This window comes from Leptodactylus fuscus, chromosome 7 (assembly GCF_031893055.1).
Source record: "Leptodactylus fuscus isolate aLepFus1 chromosome 7, aLepFus1.hap2, whole genome shotgun sequence".
NCBI lineage: Eukaryota > Metazoa > Chordata > Amphibia > Anura > Leptodactylidae > Leptodactylus > Leptodactylus fuscus.
Window position 1 is genome coordinate 148809935 of NC_134271.1, and position 22145 is coordinate 148832079.

Below are 22145 nucleotides of genomic sequence, written 5' to 3' on the forward strand. Positions count from 1 at the left end.
GTCATGAGTGAAAGAAGTACTAGTTGAAGACAAGTGATCCATTTTTGACTGGTCATGGAGATCATTTACGAGAAGGAGGCCCCATATGTCCTCAATGGTACATTCTGCGTGCATAATCCCTGAGCCCTTTACAGAAGCCCTCATTTAAAGAGGTCTATTGTGGCCATACCCCAAAATTCCTAATGGGTGAAGAGAAGGTCTAACAATGTTGTAGTACCGACCCAGCAACTACTGACTACAATCGAAGGCGAGATCAACCACAGCTTTATACTGCCCAATGTTCTCTTATCACAGTCTTCAGCATAATGTTTAATGCTCCAACATATGTAATGCAATGATAAGAGAGTCTGCAATAGCCCGCGGCCCTCTTAATAATGGAGGAGGCTAATGTAATGTTGCTAAATAAAACTCATATATAAATGGATGGCTGCTCCCTTTGAGACGCAGCGGCCATAGCCTTTCCTTCAGACGTTGTACAGATGGATGAGGTAGGGAGACACGCTTAATCTTCAGAATTCACACACGGGCGATGTCCTTGAAACTGTTATATTCTTCCATTACATTGTGGGCTTATCTTAGGGAGTCAGAGGAACCCAGTTTATCATCGACAACCAGTTTCCATTTATATGCAGGCCAAGAAAGAGCAACCTTTCGAAAGAGAGGCCCATCCCCCAAAGCCATGGGAAAAGTAAAGTACGGGTCTTCATGAGTACTACAATGGCAGTTTTTTCTACTCCAATACCAACCAAAAAGGGTCGTTTTGATTCTATGACCCTAAGTTGATGCACAACAAATGAGTAACAATATATCTAGATAACGCTACCATCCCAACCAAATCTGTGTTATGGTTCTTCAACCATTGGAAGATCTACTAAAAATCTATCTGATTTCTCAAGTCTACATCTGGTTGAATCTATAGTCCACCATGCTGTCCTATAGTTCACTGAATCAATGAGTCTAAAGGTTCTTCATATTCAACCCTAAGCCAGTAGGTCACAAAATATATGTTTTTCCTTCAACAGATTACAAAGCCTATGAGGATGCAGCTGAAGAATTCCACCCCTACATACCATTCTTCGCTACTTTTGACAGCAAGGTAAGAGTCATTTAAAGGTAGTCCAAAAAATTTGTAATGTGGAAGGCTTTCCTCAAACTCTAGGAGATCTACTGTAGGAACGAATCCAAAAGTATTGAACTTAAGGTTGTTCGGACTATGTCAGAGAGAAAAAGATCAGCATTTTGTTTTCAAGGGAGATAAGCCACCAGAAATGTCTGGCATCAGCAGTATCAGACTGATGTTTCTTGGTCCCACCAGATAAAATGATTCTTGGGGCCCACCCTTAGGTACCCTAGGAAAAAGGCCATGTTAGTCTTCAAAATTGTTGTCCTCTGCTGTACCATTATTGTGTTTGATCCTGGACCCATTGGAAGATCCTCTGGTACTCTGGTGACCCAGTCCGATAAAAGCTTTCTCCCACCTCCCCATTAAGAACTCAAGTATACTTGACTGAACCAAGCTTTCTTGAATATGGGAAGTCTGATAGTACAGCTGATGGCTATGGCCCTATATGTAGTACTCTAAGACAAGCCTCATGCTAAGTCATAGAAAACTTCAACCATCTTGAAAGGGTGCTTGAATAGAATTGGTAGGGCTACCCGGATCACGGACCACCACTAATGTTTCCTTCTCTCTAGTCTCAATGACCCATTAGAAGCTAACAAGAAGTTAATATCTCCTGCTAGCCATCACACACATGCTGGTTGTTGCGTCACCCTAATGTCAGAATCCAAAACAAAATCGATGTGACGGAAACATGAAACACAAGCGTACGGCCAGACCAAGTAATTGGTATTTTGATACAATTCCCTACATTGCAATTAAAAGCCATGACTGCTACTTAGACTGTCAGAGAAATACTGTGCATTCAAGACAAGAGTAGTTAGTCACCGACTTGTCACATGTGGAGGCAGCATCGGGGGGTATAGGTGGGTAATTAGTCATGGCGTTGCTTGACTGTTTTTTAAAGGGAAAGAAGACGAAAACTAGCAAGGTGCTTCTACAGTTCCGGCACCAATGAGCTTCAATGTTGCAGCAAAGTAATTCTATCCAACCATATATTTCACAAGTGCTTATTGCCTCCCCCTGCCAGTAGTAAGAGGGAAAGGAGTTCTGGCCAGTTTGAAGGGGTTTTCCAGGGTTGTAATAATGATGACCCATCCTTAGGATAGGTCTTCAACTGAGAGCCATTGCCCTTTCAAGCAGCTACTTTTTGAGAGTCCCGCGTATCAAACCTGCACACATCAAGTATTGACCTATCCTAGGAGGAATATGCAAAGCTATATCCAAAGATGTAAATGTATGTAGCTGCTTGGAATAAACCCACACTTTTTCTAAATGTTGGAGTGCTGCCATTTTTTCCATTTCCAAGATGTAAATAGGGAGACAGTGCCTCTGTTATGCTGCCCTCTATAGGAAGCACTGTGAACATCATGCCCAATTTTCCCAGAAGCCTTTACTGCATAATGTGGGATTTTTACCAAGTCAGTTTCTCAGATAGGAACGGCCGTTTCAGTTTGGTTGGACCTCGTCAGCACAGCGTAGAGAAAACTGACTTGGTAGAAGTGAGAGGCTGAGAGACCAGATTATGGGGATAATCACTGCTTAAGGAGAGACCACCTATTAGGTGTGTGGAGACTTATACAGCCATAGTCACTAAACTGTAAGGGATCATGGGAGGAATATGCAAATCTGTCTCCCAAGATGTAAATAGGGAGACAGTGCCTCTATTATGCTGCCCTCTATAGGAAGCACTCTGAACATCATGCCCGATTTTCCCAGAAGCCTTTACTGCATAATGTGATATTTTTACCAAGTCAGTTTCTCAGATAGGAACGGCCGTTTCGGTCTGGTTGGACCTCGTCAGCACAGCATAGAGAGAACTGACTTGGTAGAAGTGAGAGGCTGAGAGACCAGATTATGGGGATAATGTCACTCCTTAAGGAGAGACCACCTATTAGGTGTGTGGAGACTTATACAGCCATAGTCACTCCACTGTAAGGGATCATGGGAGGAATATGCAAATCTGTCTCCCAAGATGTAAATAGGGAGACAGTGCCTCTGTTATGCTGCCCTCTATAGGAAGCACCCTGAACATCATGCCCGACTTTCCCTAAACCTTGGGAGACAGATTTGCATATTCCTCCCATGATCCATTACAGTGGAGCGACTATGACTGTATAAGTCTCCACACACCTAATAGGTGGTCTCTCCTTAAGGAGTGACATTATCCCCATAATGTGACCTATCCTAAGGCTATTAATATTTTAACTTATCCTGGGGTCTAGTACTATCTAAGCTTGAGCAATGAATGATAGGTAGGCCACCACCAAAGGACCTTTTCACTGTAGTGCCCAACCCAGTTTTATTCACGTTCATGAGTCTGATCTCTTTCACCAGATGGTTCTAATATCTTTGAGACTTTGCCAAGCTTAGCCAAAGAAAGAGTTAAAAAGTTGACAGTGTAGCATTGGAATTAGTTCTGACACTCTCTGTAGTATAACTAGGCAATAAAAAATACCGTCCGCCTTCACGAGTTACAGCTAATATCCGATACATGCGTGCAATAACTAGATTTAATTGCTCTACTGCATCCAGATTGATTTCTGCTGTAGGCTCGAAGTATATTTGAGATATTGGAGTAGACGTCTTATTTGTGGACTGTAGATAAGGGGCAGAGGAGACTTGAAATTTGAGGTCAATAAATAATCCAGCAATATTTTGTAAACTTTGGTGGATCTTCAGTTGTTCTAATCTACATGGTCATGGACTTTGATGGTCATTAACAATGATTTATTGACATCCATATTGGTCAAATATCTTGACCATGATACTGGATCTATAAGTATAGTAATCATAGTTTATGGGTCACCAGGCCAAAAAGGATGACCTATTACGTTTGAAGAGCCCATTCACTACTCAACTCTACTTTCTGATATCTGGCCCAGTCATGATTACTCGATTTAAGAAAATTTCTCTGTTTCGGGACTCAGGTTGCCAAGAAGTTGAACCTGAAGCTCAACGAGATTGACTACTATGAGCCTTTCCATGATGAGCCCGTGACAATTCCCAACAAGCCCAACAGCGAGAAGGAGATTGTAGAATTCCTGCACCATCACAAGAGGTATGTCACTGCCACACCAGTACTAGAAAGTAGGGTCATCTTAAATGACATCCTTAACCATTACCAATTATTATTATTATTGATTATTTATATAGCACCATTAATCCCAAGGTCCTTTACATTTGAGGGTTTACATACAGTACACAAAATATACAGGCAGATATAACACTAACAATGACCGAATGGCAAAGTGGGGTAGAGGGCCCTGCCCGCGAGGGCTTACAATCTATGGGGGAAGGGGGGTAGAGACAGAAGGAGAGGGGGAGACTGTACAGATGGCGGTGCGGTGATAGTGTTATTGGAGGTTGTAGGCCTTCCTGAATAGGTGAGTCTTCAGGGCCTTCTTGAATCCTGTGATTGTGGGGGTCAGTCTTATGTGTCGTGGTAGGGAGTTCTAGAGTATGGGGGATGCACGGGAGAAATCTTGGAGACGGTTGTGTGAGGAGCGGATGAGGGCAGAGCGGAGTAGGAGGTCATTGGAGGATCTGAGGTTACGTGTGGGCAGGTAGCGGGAGATTAGGTCAGAGATATATGGAGGGGACAGGTTGTGGATGGCTTTGTATGTTAGCATTAGTAGCTTGAACTCAATTCGCTGGGCTATGGGTAGCCATTGGAGGGACTGGTAGAAGGGAGCATGAAGATCGGGGGGAAAGGTGAATTAAGCGAGCAGTGCAGTTTAAGATGGACTGGAGGGGGGCGAGGGTGTTTGCTGGGAGTCCATGGAGAAGGGTGTTGCAGTGGTCTAAGCGGGAGATTATGAGGGCCTGGACGAGCATCTTGGTAGTTTCAAGGGTGAGGAAGGAGCGGATTCGGTGGATGTTCTTGAGTTGGAGGCGGCAGGAAGTGTTGAGGGTTTGAATGTTTGACTTGAAGGATAGGTTGGGGTCCAGTGTTACTCCAAGGCATCGGGCCTGTGGGACAGGGGTAAGTGGGGTTCCGTTGACTTTGATAGATGGGTCAGGTGGAGGGGCCATACGGGGTGGGGTGAAGATGATGAACTCTGTTTTCTCCATGTTGAGTTTGAGAAAGCGGGAGGAGAGGAAGGAGGCTATGGCCACTAAACATTCTGGAACTCTGGCCAGCAGGGAGGTAATGTCTGGTCCAGAGATGTATATTTGGGTGTCATCGGCATAGCAATAGTATTGAAAACCATGAGATTCTATGAGTTGGCCCAGGTCAAGGGTGTAGATGGAGAACAGGAGGGGTCCTAGGATGGAGCCTTGGGGGACACCTACAGAGAGAGGGCGAGGTGAGGAGGTGGTGTGCGAGTGGGAGACGCTGAATGTGCGGTCAGTGAGGTATGAGGAGATCCAGGAATGGGCCAGGTCTGAGGTACCAAGAGATGCCAATGATAACTGTAGATCATGTGATCTTCAAGGCAAGGCCTCAATATCTAGGATCCAACTCAACTGGTTACTATCATCAAAGATCTACAGATATGCCAGGTCAGATGTCAGTTATCTCATATCTATCCAAAATTGGTGGGGTCAAAGAAGATCCATCCATGAGATAGACTTCTCTCCCCCACTTTACATAAATTTGGAGCATGAAGAGATCTTGGCTTGAATCTGTTAGCTTCAGATATTGAAAAACACTGGAAGCATTATCATCTGTCCATCTCCGAGGGGCGAGAGGCAGAGTTCTGGGGAAGTTACCATGGTACCTGGCAAATAATTTAGCTGCCATAGAAACATTAGAAATAACAGAGACAGTGTCACCTACTTTACATTGAGGTCGATTTAACCCAAAACTTTCCCTACAGCTACAAAAGATAATTATATAGGACAAAGAATTCACCGATGTGTGTACATTGTCTTGTCCGAAGCAGCATTATATTGTAATTATATTCTTGTACATAGTGGGCACTATTATAGTAGTTATATTCTTGTACATAGGAGTAGTATTATAGTAGTTATATTCTTCTACATAGGAGTAGTATTATAGTAGTTATATTCTTGTACATAGGGGCAGTATTATAGTAGTTATATTCTTCTACATAGGAGTAGTATTATAGTAGTTATATTCTTGTACATAGGAGGTAGTATTATAGTAGTTATATTCTTATACATAGGAGTAGTATTATAGTAGTTATATTCTTGTACATAGGAGGTAGTATTATAGTAGTTATATTCTTGTACATAGGAGTAGTATTATAGTAGTTATATTCTTGTACATAGGAGGTAGTATTATAGTAGTTATATTCTTGTACATAGGAGTAGTATTATAGTAGTTATATTCTTGTACATAGGAGTAGTATTATAGTAGTTATATTCTTGTACATAGGGGGCAGTATTATAGTAGTTATATTCTTGTACATAGGAGTAGTATTATAGTAGTTATATTCTTGTACATAGGAGTAGTATTATATTAGTTATATTCTTGTACATAGGGGGCAGTATTATAGTAGTTATATTCTTGTACATAGGAGGTAGTATTATAGTAGTTATATTATTGTACATAGGAGCAGTATTATAGTAGTTATATTCTTGTACATAGGAGTAGTATTATAGTAGTTATATTCTTGTACATAGGAGGTAGTATTATAGTAGTTATATTCTTGTACATAGGAGTAGTATTATAGTAGTTATATTCTTGTACATAGGAGTAGTATTATAGTAGTTATATTCTTGTACATAGGGGGCAGTATTATAGTAGTTATATTCTTGTACATAGGAGTAGTATTATAGTAGTTATATTCTTGTACATAGGAGTAGTATTATATTAGTTATATTCTTGTACATAGGGGGCAGTATTATAGTAGTTATATTCTTGTACATAGGAGGTAGTATTATAGTAGTTATATTATTGTACATAGGAGCAGTATTATAGTAGTTATATTCTTGTACATAGGAGGTAGTATTATAGTAGTTATATTCTTGTACATAGGGGGCAGTATTATAGTAGTTATATTCTTGTACATAGTAGTATTATAGTAGTTATATTCTTATACATAGAAGGTAGTATTATAGTAGTTATATTCTTGTACATAGTAGCAGTATTATAGTAGTTATATTCTTGTACATAGGAGCAGTATTATAGTAGTTATATTCTTGTACATAGGAGCAGTATTATAGTAGTTATATTCTTGTACATAGGAGGTAGTATTATAGTAGTTATATTCTTGTACATAGGAGCAGTAATATAGTAGTTATATTCTTGTACATAGTAGCAGTATTATAGTAGTTATATTCTTGTACATAGGGGGCAGTATTATAGTAGTTATATTCTTGTACATAGGAGTAGTATTATAGTAGTTATATTCTTGTACATAGAAGGTAGTATTATAGTAGTTATATTCTTGTACATAGGGGCAGTATTATAGTAGTTATATTCTTGTACATAGGGGGCAGTATTATAGTAGTTATATTCTTGTACATAGGAGTAGTATTATAGTAGTTATATTCTTGTACATAGAAGGTAGTATTATAGTAGTTATATTCTTGTACATAGGAGCAGTATTATAGTAGTTATATCCTTGTACATAGGAGTAGTATTATAGTAGTTATATTCTTGTACATAGGAGCAGTATTATAGTAGTTATATCCTTGTACATAGGAGGTAGTATTATAGTAGTTATATTCTTGTACATAGTAGCAGTATTATAGTAGTTATATTCTTGTACATAGGGGGCAGTATTATAGTAGTTATATTCTTGTACATAGGGGGCAGTATTATAGTAGTTACATCCTTGTACATAGGGGGCAGTATTATAGTAGTTATATTCTTGTACATAGGAGGTAGTATTATAGTAGTTATATTCTTGTACATAGTAGCAGTATTATAGTAGTTATATTCTTGTACATAGGAGTAGTATTATAGTAGTTATATTCTTGTACATAGAAGGTAGTATTATAGTAGTTATATTCTTGTACATAGTAGCAGTATTATAGTAGTTATATTCTTGTACATAGGAGGTAGTATTATAGTAGTTATATTCTTGTACATAGGAGCAGTATTATAGTAGTTATATTCTTGTACATAGGAGGTAGTATTATAGTAGTTATATTCTTGTACATAGGAGCAGTATTATAGTAGTTATATTCTTGTACATAGTAGCAGTATTATAGTAGTTATATTCTTGTACATAGGGGCAGTATTATAGTAGTTATATTCTTGTACATAGGGGGCAGTATTATAGTAGTTATATTCTTGTACATAGGAGTAGTATTATAGTAGTTATATTCTTGTACATAGAAGGTAGTATTATAGTAGTTATATTCTTGTACATAGGAGCAGTATTATAGTAGTTATATCCTTGTACATAGGAGTAGTATTATAGTAGTTATATTCTTGTACATAGAAGGTAGTATTATAGTAGTTATATTCTTGTACATAGGAGCAGTATTATAGTAGTTATATCCTTGTACATAGGAGGTAGTATTATAGTAGTTATATTCTTGTACATAGTAGCAGTATTATAGTAGTTATATAGTTATATTCTTGTACATAGGGGGCAGTATTATAGTAGTTATATTCTTGTACATAGGGGGCAGTATTATAGTAGTTATATCCTTGTACATAGGGGGCAGCATTATAGTAGTTATATTCTTGTACATAGGAGGTAGTATTATAGTAGTTATATTCTTGTACATAGTAGCAGTATTATAGTAGTTATATTCTTGTACATAGGAGTAGTATTATAGTAGTTATATTCTTGTACATAGGAGCAGTATTATAGTAGTTATATTCTAGTACATAGGAGAAGTATTATAGTAGTTATATTCTTGTACATAGGAGGTAGTATTATAGTAGTTATATTCTTGTACATAGGAGTAGTATTATTGTAGTTATATTCTTGTACATAGGGGGCAGAATTATAGCATTTATATTCATGTACATAGGAGTAGTATTATAATAGTTATATATATGTACATAGGAGCAGTATTATAGTAGTTATATTCTTGTACATAGTAGCAGTATTATAGTAGTTCTATTCTTGTATATAGGAGCAGTATTATAGCAGTTCTATTCTTGTACTTAGGAGCAGTATTATAGTAGTTATATTGTTGTACATGGGATCAGTATTACAGTAGTTAAATTCTTGTACATAGGAGCAGTATTATTGTAGTTATATTCTTGTACATAGTAGCAGTATTATAGTAGTTATATTCTTGTACATAGGAGTAGTATTATAGTAGTTATATTCTTCTACATAGGAGTAGTATTATAGTAGTTATATTCTTGTACATAGGAGCAGTATTATAGTAGTTATATTCCTGTACATAGGAGTAGTATTATAGTAGTTATATTCTTGTACATAGGAGGTAGTATTATAGTAGTTATATTCTTGTACATAGGAGTAGTATTATAGTAGTTATATTCTTGTACATAGGAGTAGTATTATAGTAGTTATATTCTTGTACATAGGAGGTAGTATTATAGTAGTTATATTCTTGTACATAGGAGCAGTATTATAGTAGTTATATTCTTGTACATAGGAGTAGTATTATAGTAGTTATATTCTTGTACATAGGAGTAGTATTATAGTAGTTATATTCTTGTACATAGGGGGCAGTATTATAGTAGTTATATTCTTGTACATAGGAGGTAGTATTATAGTAGTTATATTATTGTACATAGGAGCAGTATTATAGTAGTTATATTCTTGTACATAGGAGGTAGTATTATAGTAGTTATATTCTTGTACATAGGGGGCAGTATTATAGTAGTTATATTCTTGTACATAGTAGTATTATAGTAGTTATATTCTTATACATAGAAGGTAGTATTATAGTAGTTATATTCTTGTACATAGTAGCAGTATTATAGTAGTTATATTCTTGTACATAGGAGCAGTATTATAGTAGTTATATTCTTGTACATAGGAGCAGTATTATAGTAGTTATATTCTTGTACATAGGAGGTAGTATTATAGTAGTTATATTCTTGTACATAGGAGCAGTAATATAGTAGTTATATTCTTGTACATAGTAGCAGTATTATAGTAGTTATATTCTTGTACATAGGGGCAGTATTATAGTAGTTATATTCTTGTACATAGGGGGCAGTATTATAGTAGTTATATTCTTGTACATAGGAGTAGTATTATAGTAGTTATATTCTTGTACATAGAAGGTAGTATTATAGTAGTTATATTCTTGTACATAGGAGCAGTATTATAGTAGTTATATCCTTGTACATAGGAGTAGTATTATAGTAGTTATATTCTTGTACATAGGAGCAGTATTATAGTAGTTATATCCTTGTACATAGGAGGTAGTATTATAGTAGTTATATTCTTGTACATAGTAGCAGTATTATAGTAGTTATATTCTTGTACATAGGGGGCAGTATTATAGTAGTTATATTCTTGTACATAGGGGGCAGTATTATAGTAGTTACATCCTTGTACATAGGGGGCAGTATTATAGTAGTTATATTCTTGTACATAGGAGGTAGTATTATAGTAGTTATATTCTTGTACATAGTAGCAGTATTATAGTAGTTATATTCTTGTACATAGGAGTAGTATTATAGTAGTTATATTCTTGTACATAGAAGGTAGTATTATAGTAGTTATATTCTTGTACATAGTAGCAGTATTATAGTAGTTATATTCTTGTACATAGGAGGTAGTATTATAGTAGTTATATTCTTGTACATAGGAGCAGTATTATAGTAGTTATATTCTTGTACATAGGAGGTAGTATTATAGTAGTTATATTCTTGTACATAGGAGCAGTATTATAGTAGTTATATTCTTGTACATAGTAGCAGTATTATAGTAGTTATATTCTTGTACATAGGGGCAGTATTATAGTAGTTATATTCTTGTACATAGGGGGCAGTATTATAGTAGTTATATTCTTGTACATAGGAGTAGTATTATAGTAGTTATATTCTTGTACATAGAAGGTAGTATTATAGTAGTTATATTCTTGTACATAGGAGCAGTATTATAGTAGTTATATCCTTGTACATAGGAGTAGTATTATAGTAGTTATATTCTTGTACATAGAAGGTAGTATTATAGTAGTTATATTCTTGTACATAGGAGCAGTATTATAGTAGTTATATCCTTGTACATAGGAGGTAGTATTATAGTAGTTATATTCTTGTACATAGTAGCAGTATTATAGTAGTTATATAGTTATATTCTTGTACATAGGGGGCAGTATTATAGTAGTTATATTCTTGTACATAGGGGGCAGTATTATAGTAGTTATATCCTTGTACATAGGGGGCAGTATTATAGTAGTTATATTCTTGTACATAGGAGGTAGTATTATAGTAGTTATATTCTTGTACATAGTAGCAGTATTATAGTAGTTATATTCTTGTACATAGGAGTAGTATTATAGTAGTTATATTCTTGTACATAGGAGCAGTATTATAGTAGTTATATTCTAGTACATAGGAGAAGTATTATAGTAGTTATATTCTTGTACATAGGAGGTAGTATTATAGTAGTTATATTCTTGTACATAGGAGTAGTATTATTGTAGTTATATTCTTGTACATAGGGGGCAGAATTATAGCATTTATATTCATGTACATAGGAGTAGTATTATAATAGTTATATATATGTACATAGGAGCAGTATTATAGTAGTTATATTCTTGTACATAGTAGCAGTATTATAGTAGTTCTATTCTTGTATATAGGAGCAGTATTATAGCAGTTCTATTCTTGTACTTAGGAGCAGTATTATAGTAGTTATATTGTTGTACATGGGATCAGTATTACAGTAGTTAAATTCTTGTACATAGGAGCAGTATTATTGTAGTTATATTCTTGTACATAGTAGCAGTATTATAGTAGTTATATTCTTGTACTTAGGAGCAGTATTATAATAGTTATATATATGTACATAGGAGCAGTATTTTTAGTAGTTATATTCTTGTACATAGGGGCAGTATTATAGTAGTTATATTCTTGTACAGAGGGGGCAGTATTATAGTAGTTATATTCTTGTACATAGGAGTAGTATTATAGTAGTTATATTCTTGTACATAGAAGGTAGTATTATAGTAGTTATATTCTTGTACATAGTAGCAGTATTATAGTAGTTATATTCTTGTACATAGGAGGTAGTATTATAGTAGTTATATTCTTGTACATAGGAGCAGTATTATAGTAGTTATATTCTTGTACATAGGAGTATTATTACATAGGAGTAGTATTATTGTAGTTATATTCTTGCAGATAGGAGATAGTATTATAGTAGTTATATTCTTGTACATAGGAGGTAGTATTATAGAAGTTATATTCTTGTACATAGTAGCAGTATTATAGTAGTTATATTCTTGTACATAGGGGGCAGTATTATAGTAGTTATATTCTTGTACATAGGGGGCAGTATTATAGTAGTTATATTCTTGTACATAGGGGCAGTATTATAGTAGTTATATTCTTGTACATAGTAGCAGTATTATAGTAGTTATATTCTTGTACATAGTAGCAGTATTATAGTAGTTATATTCTTGTACATAGGAGTAGTATTATAGTAGTTATATTCTTGTACATAGGAGTAGTATTATAGTAGTTATATTCTTGTACATAGGGGGCAGTATTATAGTAGTTATATTCTTGTACATAGGGGGCAGTATTATAGTAGTTATATTCTTGTACATAGGAGTAGTATTATAGTAGTTATATTCTTGTACATAGAAGGTAGTATTATAGTAGTTATATTCTTGTACATAGTAGCAGTATTATAGTAGTTATATTCTTGTACATAGGAGGTAGTATTATAGTAGTTATATTCTTGTACATAGGAGCAGTATTATAGTAGTTATATTCTTGTACATAGGAGGTAGTATTATAGTAGTTATATTCTTGTACATAGGAGCAGTATTATAGTAGTTATATTCTTGTACATAGTAGCAGTATTATAGTAGTTATATTCTTGTACATAGGGGCAGTATTATAGTAGTTATATTCTTGTACATAGGGGGCAGTATTATAGTAGTTATATTCTTGTACATAGGAGTAGTATTATAGTAGTTATATTCTTGTACATAGAAGGTAGTATTATAGTAGTTATATTCTTGTACATAGGAGCAGTATTATAGTAGTTATATCCTTGTACATAGGAGTAGTATTATAGTAGTTATATTCTTGTACATAGGAGCAGTATTATAGTAGTTATATCCTTGTACATAGGAGGTAGTATTATAGTAGTTATATTCTTGTACATAGTAGCAGTATTATAGTAGTTATATTCTTGTACATAGGGGGAAGTATTATAGTAGTTATATTCTTGTACATAGGGGGCAGTATTATAGTAGTTATATCCTTGTACATAGGGGGCAGTATTATAGTAGTTATATTCTTGTACATAGGAGGTAGTATTATAGTAGTTATATTCTTGTACATAGTAGCAGTATTATAGTAGTTATATTCTTGTACATAGGAGCAGTATTATAGTAGTTATATTCTTGTACATAGTAGCAGTATTATAGTAGTTATATTCTTGTACATAGGGGCAGTATTATAGTAGTTATATTCTTGTACATAGGGGGCAGTGTTATAGTAGTTATATTCTTGTACATAGGAGTAGTATTATAGTAGTTATATTCTTGTACATAGAAGGTAGTATTATAGTAGTTATATTCTTGTACATAGGAGCAGTATTATAGTAGTTATATCCTTGTACATAGGAGTAGTATTATAGTAGTTATATTCTTGTACATAGGAGCAGTATTATAGTAGTTATATCCTTGTACATAGGAGGTAGTATTATAGTAGTTATATTCTTGTACATAGTAGCAGTATTATAGTAGTTATATTCTTGTACATAGGGGGCAGTATTATAGTAGTTATATTCTTGTACATAGGGGGCAGTATTATAGTAGTTATATCCTTGTACATAGGGGGCAGTATTATAGTAGTTATATTCTTGTACATAGGAGGTAGTATTATAGTAGTTATATTCTTGTACATAGGGGGCAGTATTATAGTAGTTATATTCTTGTACATAGGAGTAGTATTATAGTAGTTATATTCTTGTACATAGAAGGTAGTATTATAGTAGTTATATTCTTGTACATAGTAGCAGTATTATAGTAGTTATATTCTTGTACATAGGAGGTAGTATTATAGTAGTTATATTCTTGTACATAGGAGCAGTATTATAGTAGTTATATTCTTGTACATAGGAGGTAGTATTATAGTAGTTATATTCTTGTACATAGGAGCAGTATTATAGTAGTTATATTCTTGTACATAGTAGCAGTATTATAGTAGTTATATTCTTGTACATAGGGGCAGTATTATAGTAGTTATATTCTTGTACATAGGGGGCAGTATTATAGTAGTTATATTCTTGTACATAGGAGTAGTATTATAGTAGTTATATTCTTGTACATAGAAGGTAGTATTATAGTAGTTATATTCTTGTACATAGGAGCAGTATTATAGTAGTTATATCTTTGTACATAGGAGTAGTATTATAGTAGTTATATTCTTGTACATAGGAGCAGTATTATAGTAGTTATATCCTTGTACATAGGAGGTAGTATTATAGTAGTTATATTCTTGTACATAGTAGCAGTATTATAGTAGTTATATTCTTGTACATAGGGGGCAGTATTATAGTAGTTATATTCTTGTACATAGGGGGCAGTATTATAGTAGTTATATCCTTGTACATAGGGGGCAGTATTATAGTAGTTATATTCTTGTACATAGGAGGTAGTATTATAGTAGTTATATTCTTGTACATAGTAGCAGTATTATAGTAGTTATATTCTTGTACATAGGAGTAGTATTATAGTAGTTATATTCTTGTACATAGGAGCAGTATTATAGTAGTTATATTCTAGTACATAGGAGAAGTATTATAGTAGTTATATTCTTGTACATAGGAGGTAGTATTATAGTAGTTATATTCTTGTACATAGGAGTAGTATTATTGTAGTTATATTCTTGTACATAGGGGGCAGAATTATAGCATTTATATTCATGTACATAGGAGTAGTATTATAATAGTTATATATATGTACATAGGAGCAGTATTATAGTAGTTATATTCTTGTACATAGTAGCAGTATTATAGTAGTTCTATTCTTGTATATAGGAGCAGTATTATAGCAGTTCTATTCTTGTACTTAGGAGCAGTATTATAGTAGTTATATTGTTGTACATGGGATCAGTATTACAGTAGTTAAATTCTTGTACATAGGAGCAGTATTATTGTAGTTATATTCTTGTACATAGTAGCAGTATTATAGTAGTTATATTCTAGTACTTAGGAGCAGTATTATAATAGTTATATATATGTACATAGGAGCAGTATTTTTAGTAGTTATATTCTTGTACATAGGGGCAGTATTATAGTAGTTATATTCTTGTACAGAGGGGGCAGTATTATAGTAGTTATATTCTTGTACATAGGAGTAGTATTATAATAGTTATATTCTTGTACATAGAAGGTAGTATTATAGTAGTTATATTCTTGTACATAGTAGCAGTATTATAGTAGTTATATTCTTGTACATAGGAGGTAGTATTATAGTAGTTATATTCTTGTACATAGGAGCAGTATTATAGTAGTTATATTCTTGTACATAGGAGTATTATTACATAGGAGTAGTATTATTGTAGTTATATTCTTGCAGATAGGAGATAGTATTATAGTAGTTATATTCTTGTACATAGGAGGTAGTATTATAGAAGTTATATTCTTGTACATAGTAGCAGTATTATAGTAGTTATATTCTTGTACATAGGGGGCAGTATTATAGTAGTTATATTCTTGTACATAGGGGGCAGTATTATAGTAGTTATATTCTTGTACATAGGAGTAGTATTATAGTAGTTATATTCTTGTACATAGGAGCAGTATTATAGTAGTTATATTCTAGTACATAGGAGCAGTATTATAGTAGTTATATTCTTGTACATAGGAGCAGTATTATAGTAGTTATATTCTTGTACATAGGAGGTAGTATTATAGTAGCTATATTCTTGTACATAGGAGCAGTATTATAGTAGTTATATTCTTGTACATAGGAGTAGTATTATAGTAGTTATATTCTTGTACATAGGAGCAGTATTATAGTAGTTATATTCTTGTACATAGGAGGTAGTATTATAGTAGTTATATTCTTGTACATAGGAGCAGTATTATAGTAGTTATATTCTTGTACATAGGAGTATTATTATAGTAGTTATATTCTTGTACATAGGAGCAGTATTATAGTAGTTATATTCTTGTACATAGGAGGTAGTATTATAGTAGTTATATTCTTGTACATAGGAGTAGTATTATAGTAGTTATATTCTTGTACATAGGAGCAGTATTATAGTAGTTATATTCTTGTACATAGGAGCAGTATTATAGTAGTTATATTCTTGTACATAGGAGGTAGTATTATAGTAGTTATACAGTCCTATGAAAAAGTTTGGGCACCCCTATTAATCTTAATCATTTTTAGTTCTAAATATTTTGGTATTTGCAACAGCCATTTCAGTTTGATATATCTAATAACTGATGGACAGTAATATTTCAGGATTGAAATGAGGTTTATTGTACTAACAGAAAATGTGCAATATGCATTAAACCAAAATTTGACCGGTGCAAAAGTATGGGCACCTCAACAGAAAAGTGACATTAATATTTAGTAGATCCTCCTTTTGCAAAGATAACAGCCTCTAGTCGCTTCCTGTAGCTTTTAATCAGTTCCTGGATCCTGGATAAAGGTATTTTGGACAAACAATTCAAGTTCAGTTAAGTTAGATGGTCGCCGAGCATGGACAGCCCGCTTCAAATCATCCCACAGATGTTCAATGATATTCAGGTCTGGGGACTGGGATGGCCAGAACATTGTTCCTCTGCATGAATGCCTGAGGATTTGGAGCGGTGTTTTGGATCATTGTCTTGCTGAAATATCCATCCCCGGCGTAACTTCAACTTCGTCACTGATTCTTGAACATTATTCTCAAGAATCTGCTGATACTGAGTGGAATCCATGCGACTCTCAACTTTAACAAGATTCCTGATGCCGGCATTGGCCACACAGCCCCAAAGCATGATGGAACCTCCACCAAATTTTACAGTGGGTAGCATGTGTTTTTCTTGGAATGCTGTTTCTTTTTGGACGCCATGCATAACGCCTTTTTTTATAACCAAACAACTAAATTTTTGTTTCCAAAATGAAGCTGCCTTGTCCAAATGTGCTTTTTCATACCTCAGGCAACTCTATTTGTGGCGTACATGCAGAAACGGCTTCTTTCTCATCACTCTCCCATACAGCTTCTATTTGTGCAAAGTGCGCTGTATAGTTGACCGATGCACAGTGACACCATCTGCAGCAAGATGATGCTGCAGCTCTTTGGAGGTGGTCTGTGGATTGTCCTTGACTGTTCTCACCATTCTTCTTCTCTGCCTTTCTGATATTTTTCTTGGCCTGCCACTTCTGGGCTTAACAAGAACTGTCCCTGTGGTCTTCCATTTCCTTACTACACTCACCGGCCACTTTATTAGGTACACCATGCTAGTAACGGGTTGGACCCCCTTTTGCCTTCAGAACTGCCTCAATTCTTCGTGGCATAGATTCAACAAGGTGCTGGAAGCATTCCTCAGAGATTTTGGTCCATATTGACATGATGGCATCACACAGTTGCCGCAGATTTGTCGGCTGCACATCCATGATGCGAATCTCCCGTTCCACCACATCCCAAAGATGCTCTATTGGATTGAGATCTGGTGACTGTGGAGGCCATTGGAGTACAGTGAACTCATTGTCATGTTCAAGAAACCAGTCTGAGATGATTCCAGCTTTATGACATGGCATTGCATTATCCTGCTGAAAGTAGCCATCAGATGTTGGGTACATTGTGGTCATAAAGGGATGGACATGGTCAGCAACAATACTCAGGTAGGCTTTGGCGTTGCAACGATGCTCAATTGGTACCAAGGGGCCCAAAGAGTGCCAAGAAAATATTCCCCACACCATGACACCACCACCACCAGCCTGAACCGTTGATACAAGGCAGGATGGATCCATGCTTTCATGTTGTTGATGCCAAATTCTGACCCTACCATCCGAATGTCGCAGCAGAAATCGAGACTCATCAGACCAGGCAACGTTTTTCCAATCTTCAATTGTCCAATTTCGATGAGCTTGTGCAAATTGTAGCCTCAGTTTCCTGTTCTTAGCTGAAAGGAGTGGCACCCGGTGTGGTCTTCTGCTGCTGTAGCCCATCTGCCTCAAAGTTGGACGTACTGTGCGGCGTTCAGAGATGCTCTTCTGGCTACCTTGGTTGTAACGGGTGGCTATTTGAGTCACTGTTGCCTTTCTATCAGCTCGAACCAGTCTGGCCATTCTCCTCTGACCTCTGGCATCAACAACGCATTTCCGCCCACAGAACTGCCGCTCACTGGATGTTTTTTCTTTTTCGGACCATTTTCTGTAAACCCTAGAGATGGTTGTGCGTGAAAATCCCAGTAGATCAGCAGTTTCTGAAATACTCAGACCAGCCCTTCTGGCACCAACAACCATGCCACGTTCAAAGGCACTCAAATCACCTTTCTTCCCCATACTGATGCTCGGTTTGAACTGCAGGAGATTGTCTTGACCATGTCTACATGCCTAAATGCACTGAGTTGCCGCCATGTGATTGGCTGATTAGAAATTAAGTGTTAACGAGCAGTTGGACAGGTGTACCTAATAAAGTGGCCGGTGAGTGTATGTTCCTCACAGTGGAAACTGACAGGTTAAATCTCTGAGACAACTTTTTGTATGCTTCCCCTGAACAACTATGTTGAACAATCTTTGTTTTCAGATCATTTGAGAGTTGTTTTGAGTAGCCCATGATGCCACTCTTCAGAGGAGATTCAAATAGGAGAACAACTTGCAATTGGCCACCTTAAATACCTTTTCTTATGATTGGATACATCTGGTTATGAAGGTCAAAGCTCACTGAGGTTACAAAACCAATTTTGTGCTTCAGTAAGTCAGTAAAAAGTAGTTAGGGGAATTCAAATCAATAAAATGATAAGGGTGCCCATACTTTCGCACCGGTCAAATTTTGGTTTAATGCATATTGCACATTTTCTGTTAGTACAATAAACCTCATTTCAATCCTGAAATATTACTGTGTCCATCAGTTATTAGATATATCAAACTGAAATGGCTGCTGCAAATACCAAAATATTTAGAACTAAAAATGATTAAGATTAATAGGGGTGCCCAAACTTTTTCATAGGACTGTATTCTTGTACATAGGAGCAGTATTATAGTAGTTATATTCTTGTACATAGAAGTAGTATTATAGTAGTTATATTCTTCTACACAGGAGCAGTATTATAGTAGTTATATTCTTCTACATAAGAGCAGTATTATAGTAGTTATATTCTTTTACATAGAGGACAGTATTATAACAGATAAAATTAGTTCAATAAAGTTATCCTGCATAGTCTGTCAGTACTATAGGGAAAAATAACCTGGAACAGTTTTTACTTTTTTCCACAATTAGCTCTGGACTCTTGTGGAATTATTATTGATAATACTTTTAGACTTTTTTTCTCTGTACAACGTTATCTGGATGTCATTTCTGAACTTGGAAAGTAGGTTGACAGTAAAATTGTCTTTAATGTTGCTATTATTTTGGGTCACAGACCAGTATCATTGTATCATAGAGTCTGCTTCAAGACAATCTGGTATCATGCAGTGCATGGCTTTTCAGAAGTGAAATAAGTGGCCTCAGACACATTTTACTCATTTTCAGTGACAATAGCCTCTGTCCTCGGGGATTGTTGACCTATTATTTAGCTATTAGTTCACAGTTTGCCTTGTTGTTTATCTACAGTTTTATACCTATTCTGTGAATTTTTTAAAGGGGCACCATGGCTACCTCTAGTAAAAAAGATTAAGCAGTGGGTGACCATACACTGGTGGTTACCTGCTTGAGAGATTAAATCCAAAATAATTTCCTGCTTCTTCAGCAGGAGATCTAGGCAGTGAGGGATCCCACTCTACTTGTCACGTGCAGCTCTAGAGAAAATCCAGTGAAAACTATTTTACTCCCAAGAACTTTATTTTAGAAACATTTGGGATGTTAAGCCCACTTCAGAATAATTTACATAATGTATAAAATGTAAAATTGCATCTGGAGGAGAAGAAGGGAAATACAGTAGGCATAGATATACTAGAAGAGTATTTAGTCAGAGGCTAAGATTTGTTCTTCTTCCAGAAAGAGCGCCACATGTGTCCATGGATTGTATCTGGTATTACAACTCAGCTCCACTGAAGTGAATAGGGATGATCTGTAATACATCATGCCACCTGTGGACAGGTGTGGTACTGTTTTTGAAAGAAAGCAGCCATATTTTTTCAATCTTGGACATCTCTTTTAGGGTAAGTTGACACGGGGTATCTTGGAACGGAACCTGAGGCGGAGGCCGCCTCAGGTTCCGGTCCAAAAACCGGGTAGCCGCGACTGAAAGCCAGTGCACTGTACTGGCATCCAGCCGCGCACTCCGCTCCAGATTAGGCCCAATGAATGGACCTAGTCCGGAGGAGGGAGTGTCTTCAGGCCAAATCGGCCTGAAGAATGAGCATGTCGCTTCTTTTTGTTTGTTCCGGCTCCCGGAAAAAAGACCTGACTGGCTCCCACTGATTCCAATGGCAGCCATCTTTTTGGTCAGGATTTTGAGGCGGATACGGCCTCAAAATCCTGACTAAAAAACCCTGTGTGAACTTACCCTTAGCATGGATTTCCAGGATGCTATGCCCTGAATCAGTGGGATCTGTTGCACTATTCTTCCCACCAAAATGATGGACCTTAGCTGCCATGTATAATACGGTCTGCTGAGGTAGTGTATCTAAGCTTATCATGTATGACACTGCCTGCTGAGAAAGTGTATCTATACTGTTTGCCGAGATAAAGTATCAAGCATGATATCATCTCTTGGTGTGACATATCTAAGCCTGTAAACCTATCATGATAGATACTTCTATCTTCTGAGCCAGCGTATCTAATCTTCTCATAGGTGCTGCTGTTTTCTATAGTGGTATATCTAAGCCCATCATGTGTGATACTGTCTTCTGAGCTGATATATCTAAGCCCATCATGTATGATACAGCCTGGCTCCCGTTCTCTCTATTCCCTATACAACTACATGAAGGGACGCCGGGCCTCTTTGTAGCAGGTGTCTCTTTGCTTGGCAATCTCTGGAGGGTTAACGGTAGATAAGAGACATGGGGAGGCGCGCTATTTGTGAGTGCGGCTGATGAAAGCGCCTCTCTGCAGACACACTTTAAATATTGGCAGTTCAGAGACGCTGGTTGCCATGACAGCGAGGCCTTTACACGGCGCACACGGCACATACGTTATTATTGTTGTTTCTTATATATCACATCATTAATACTAAACAAGAAGACTTCATAGATCCTGGGGCCGAGGAGTGCGGGGAGGGAGGAGAGCGGAGGACTGCAAAGACAAAACTTCTGGAAGAAAGGAGATAATAATACACAGACCACACCCTATCATATCCTGTACAGTGCACCCCGACGCTAGTTATGGTGCCCCCATATCAATAGCCACTAAGCCCCCATAACGAAAGTCATGGCCAAGTAAGAGAAGTGATGGTATCCTCATATGAATAACCATGGTACCCCCATAAGAAAGGTCTGAGATCCCTCATAACAATAGTCACAGTGTCCCCATAACACAGGCCTGAGGTCGTTCATAACAATAGCCATGGCACCACCATAACACAGGCCTGAGGTCCCTCATAACAATAGACACAGAGCCCCCATAACATAGGCCTGAGGTCCCTCATAACAATAGAAATGGAGTCCCCATAAAACAGGCGAGGTCCCTCATAACAATAGACAAGGAGCCCCCATAACATAGGCCTGAGGTCCCTCATAACAATAGAAATGGAGTCCCCATAAAACAGGCGAGGTCCCTCATAACAATAGACAAGGAGCCCCCATAACATAGGCCTGAGGTCCCTCATAACAATAGAAATGGAGTCCCCATAAAACAGGCGAGGTCCCTCATAACAATAGA

At 36.2% G+C, this 22145-nt stretch overlaps 1 protein-coding gene across 1 annotated transcript in view; it reads left to right on the forward strand.

The window, feature by feature from the left end:
- Window positions 1-22145, forward strand: part of CASQ1 (calsequestrin 1) — a 71652-nt gene that overhangs the window by 40473 nt on the left and 9034 nt on the right. Inside the window, exons 5-6 of the mRNA XM_075283259.1 lie at window positions 1023-1096; window positions 4051-4181. Of these exons, the coding sequence (XP_075139360.1) occupies window positions 1023-1096; window positions 4051-4181 (205 nt within the window). The remainder of the gene's footprint in view (window positions 1-1022; window positions 1097-4050; window positions 4182-22145) is intronic.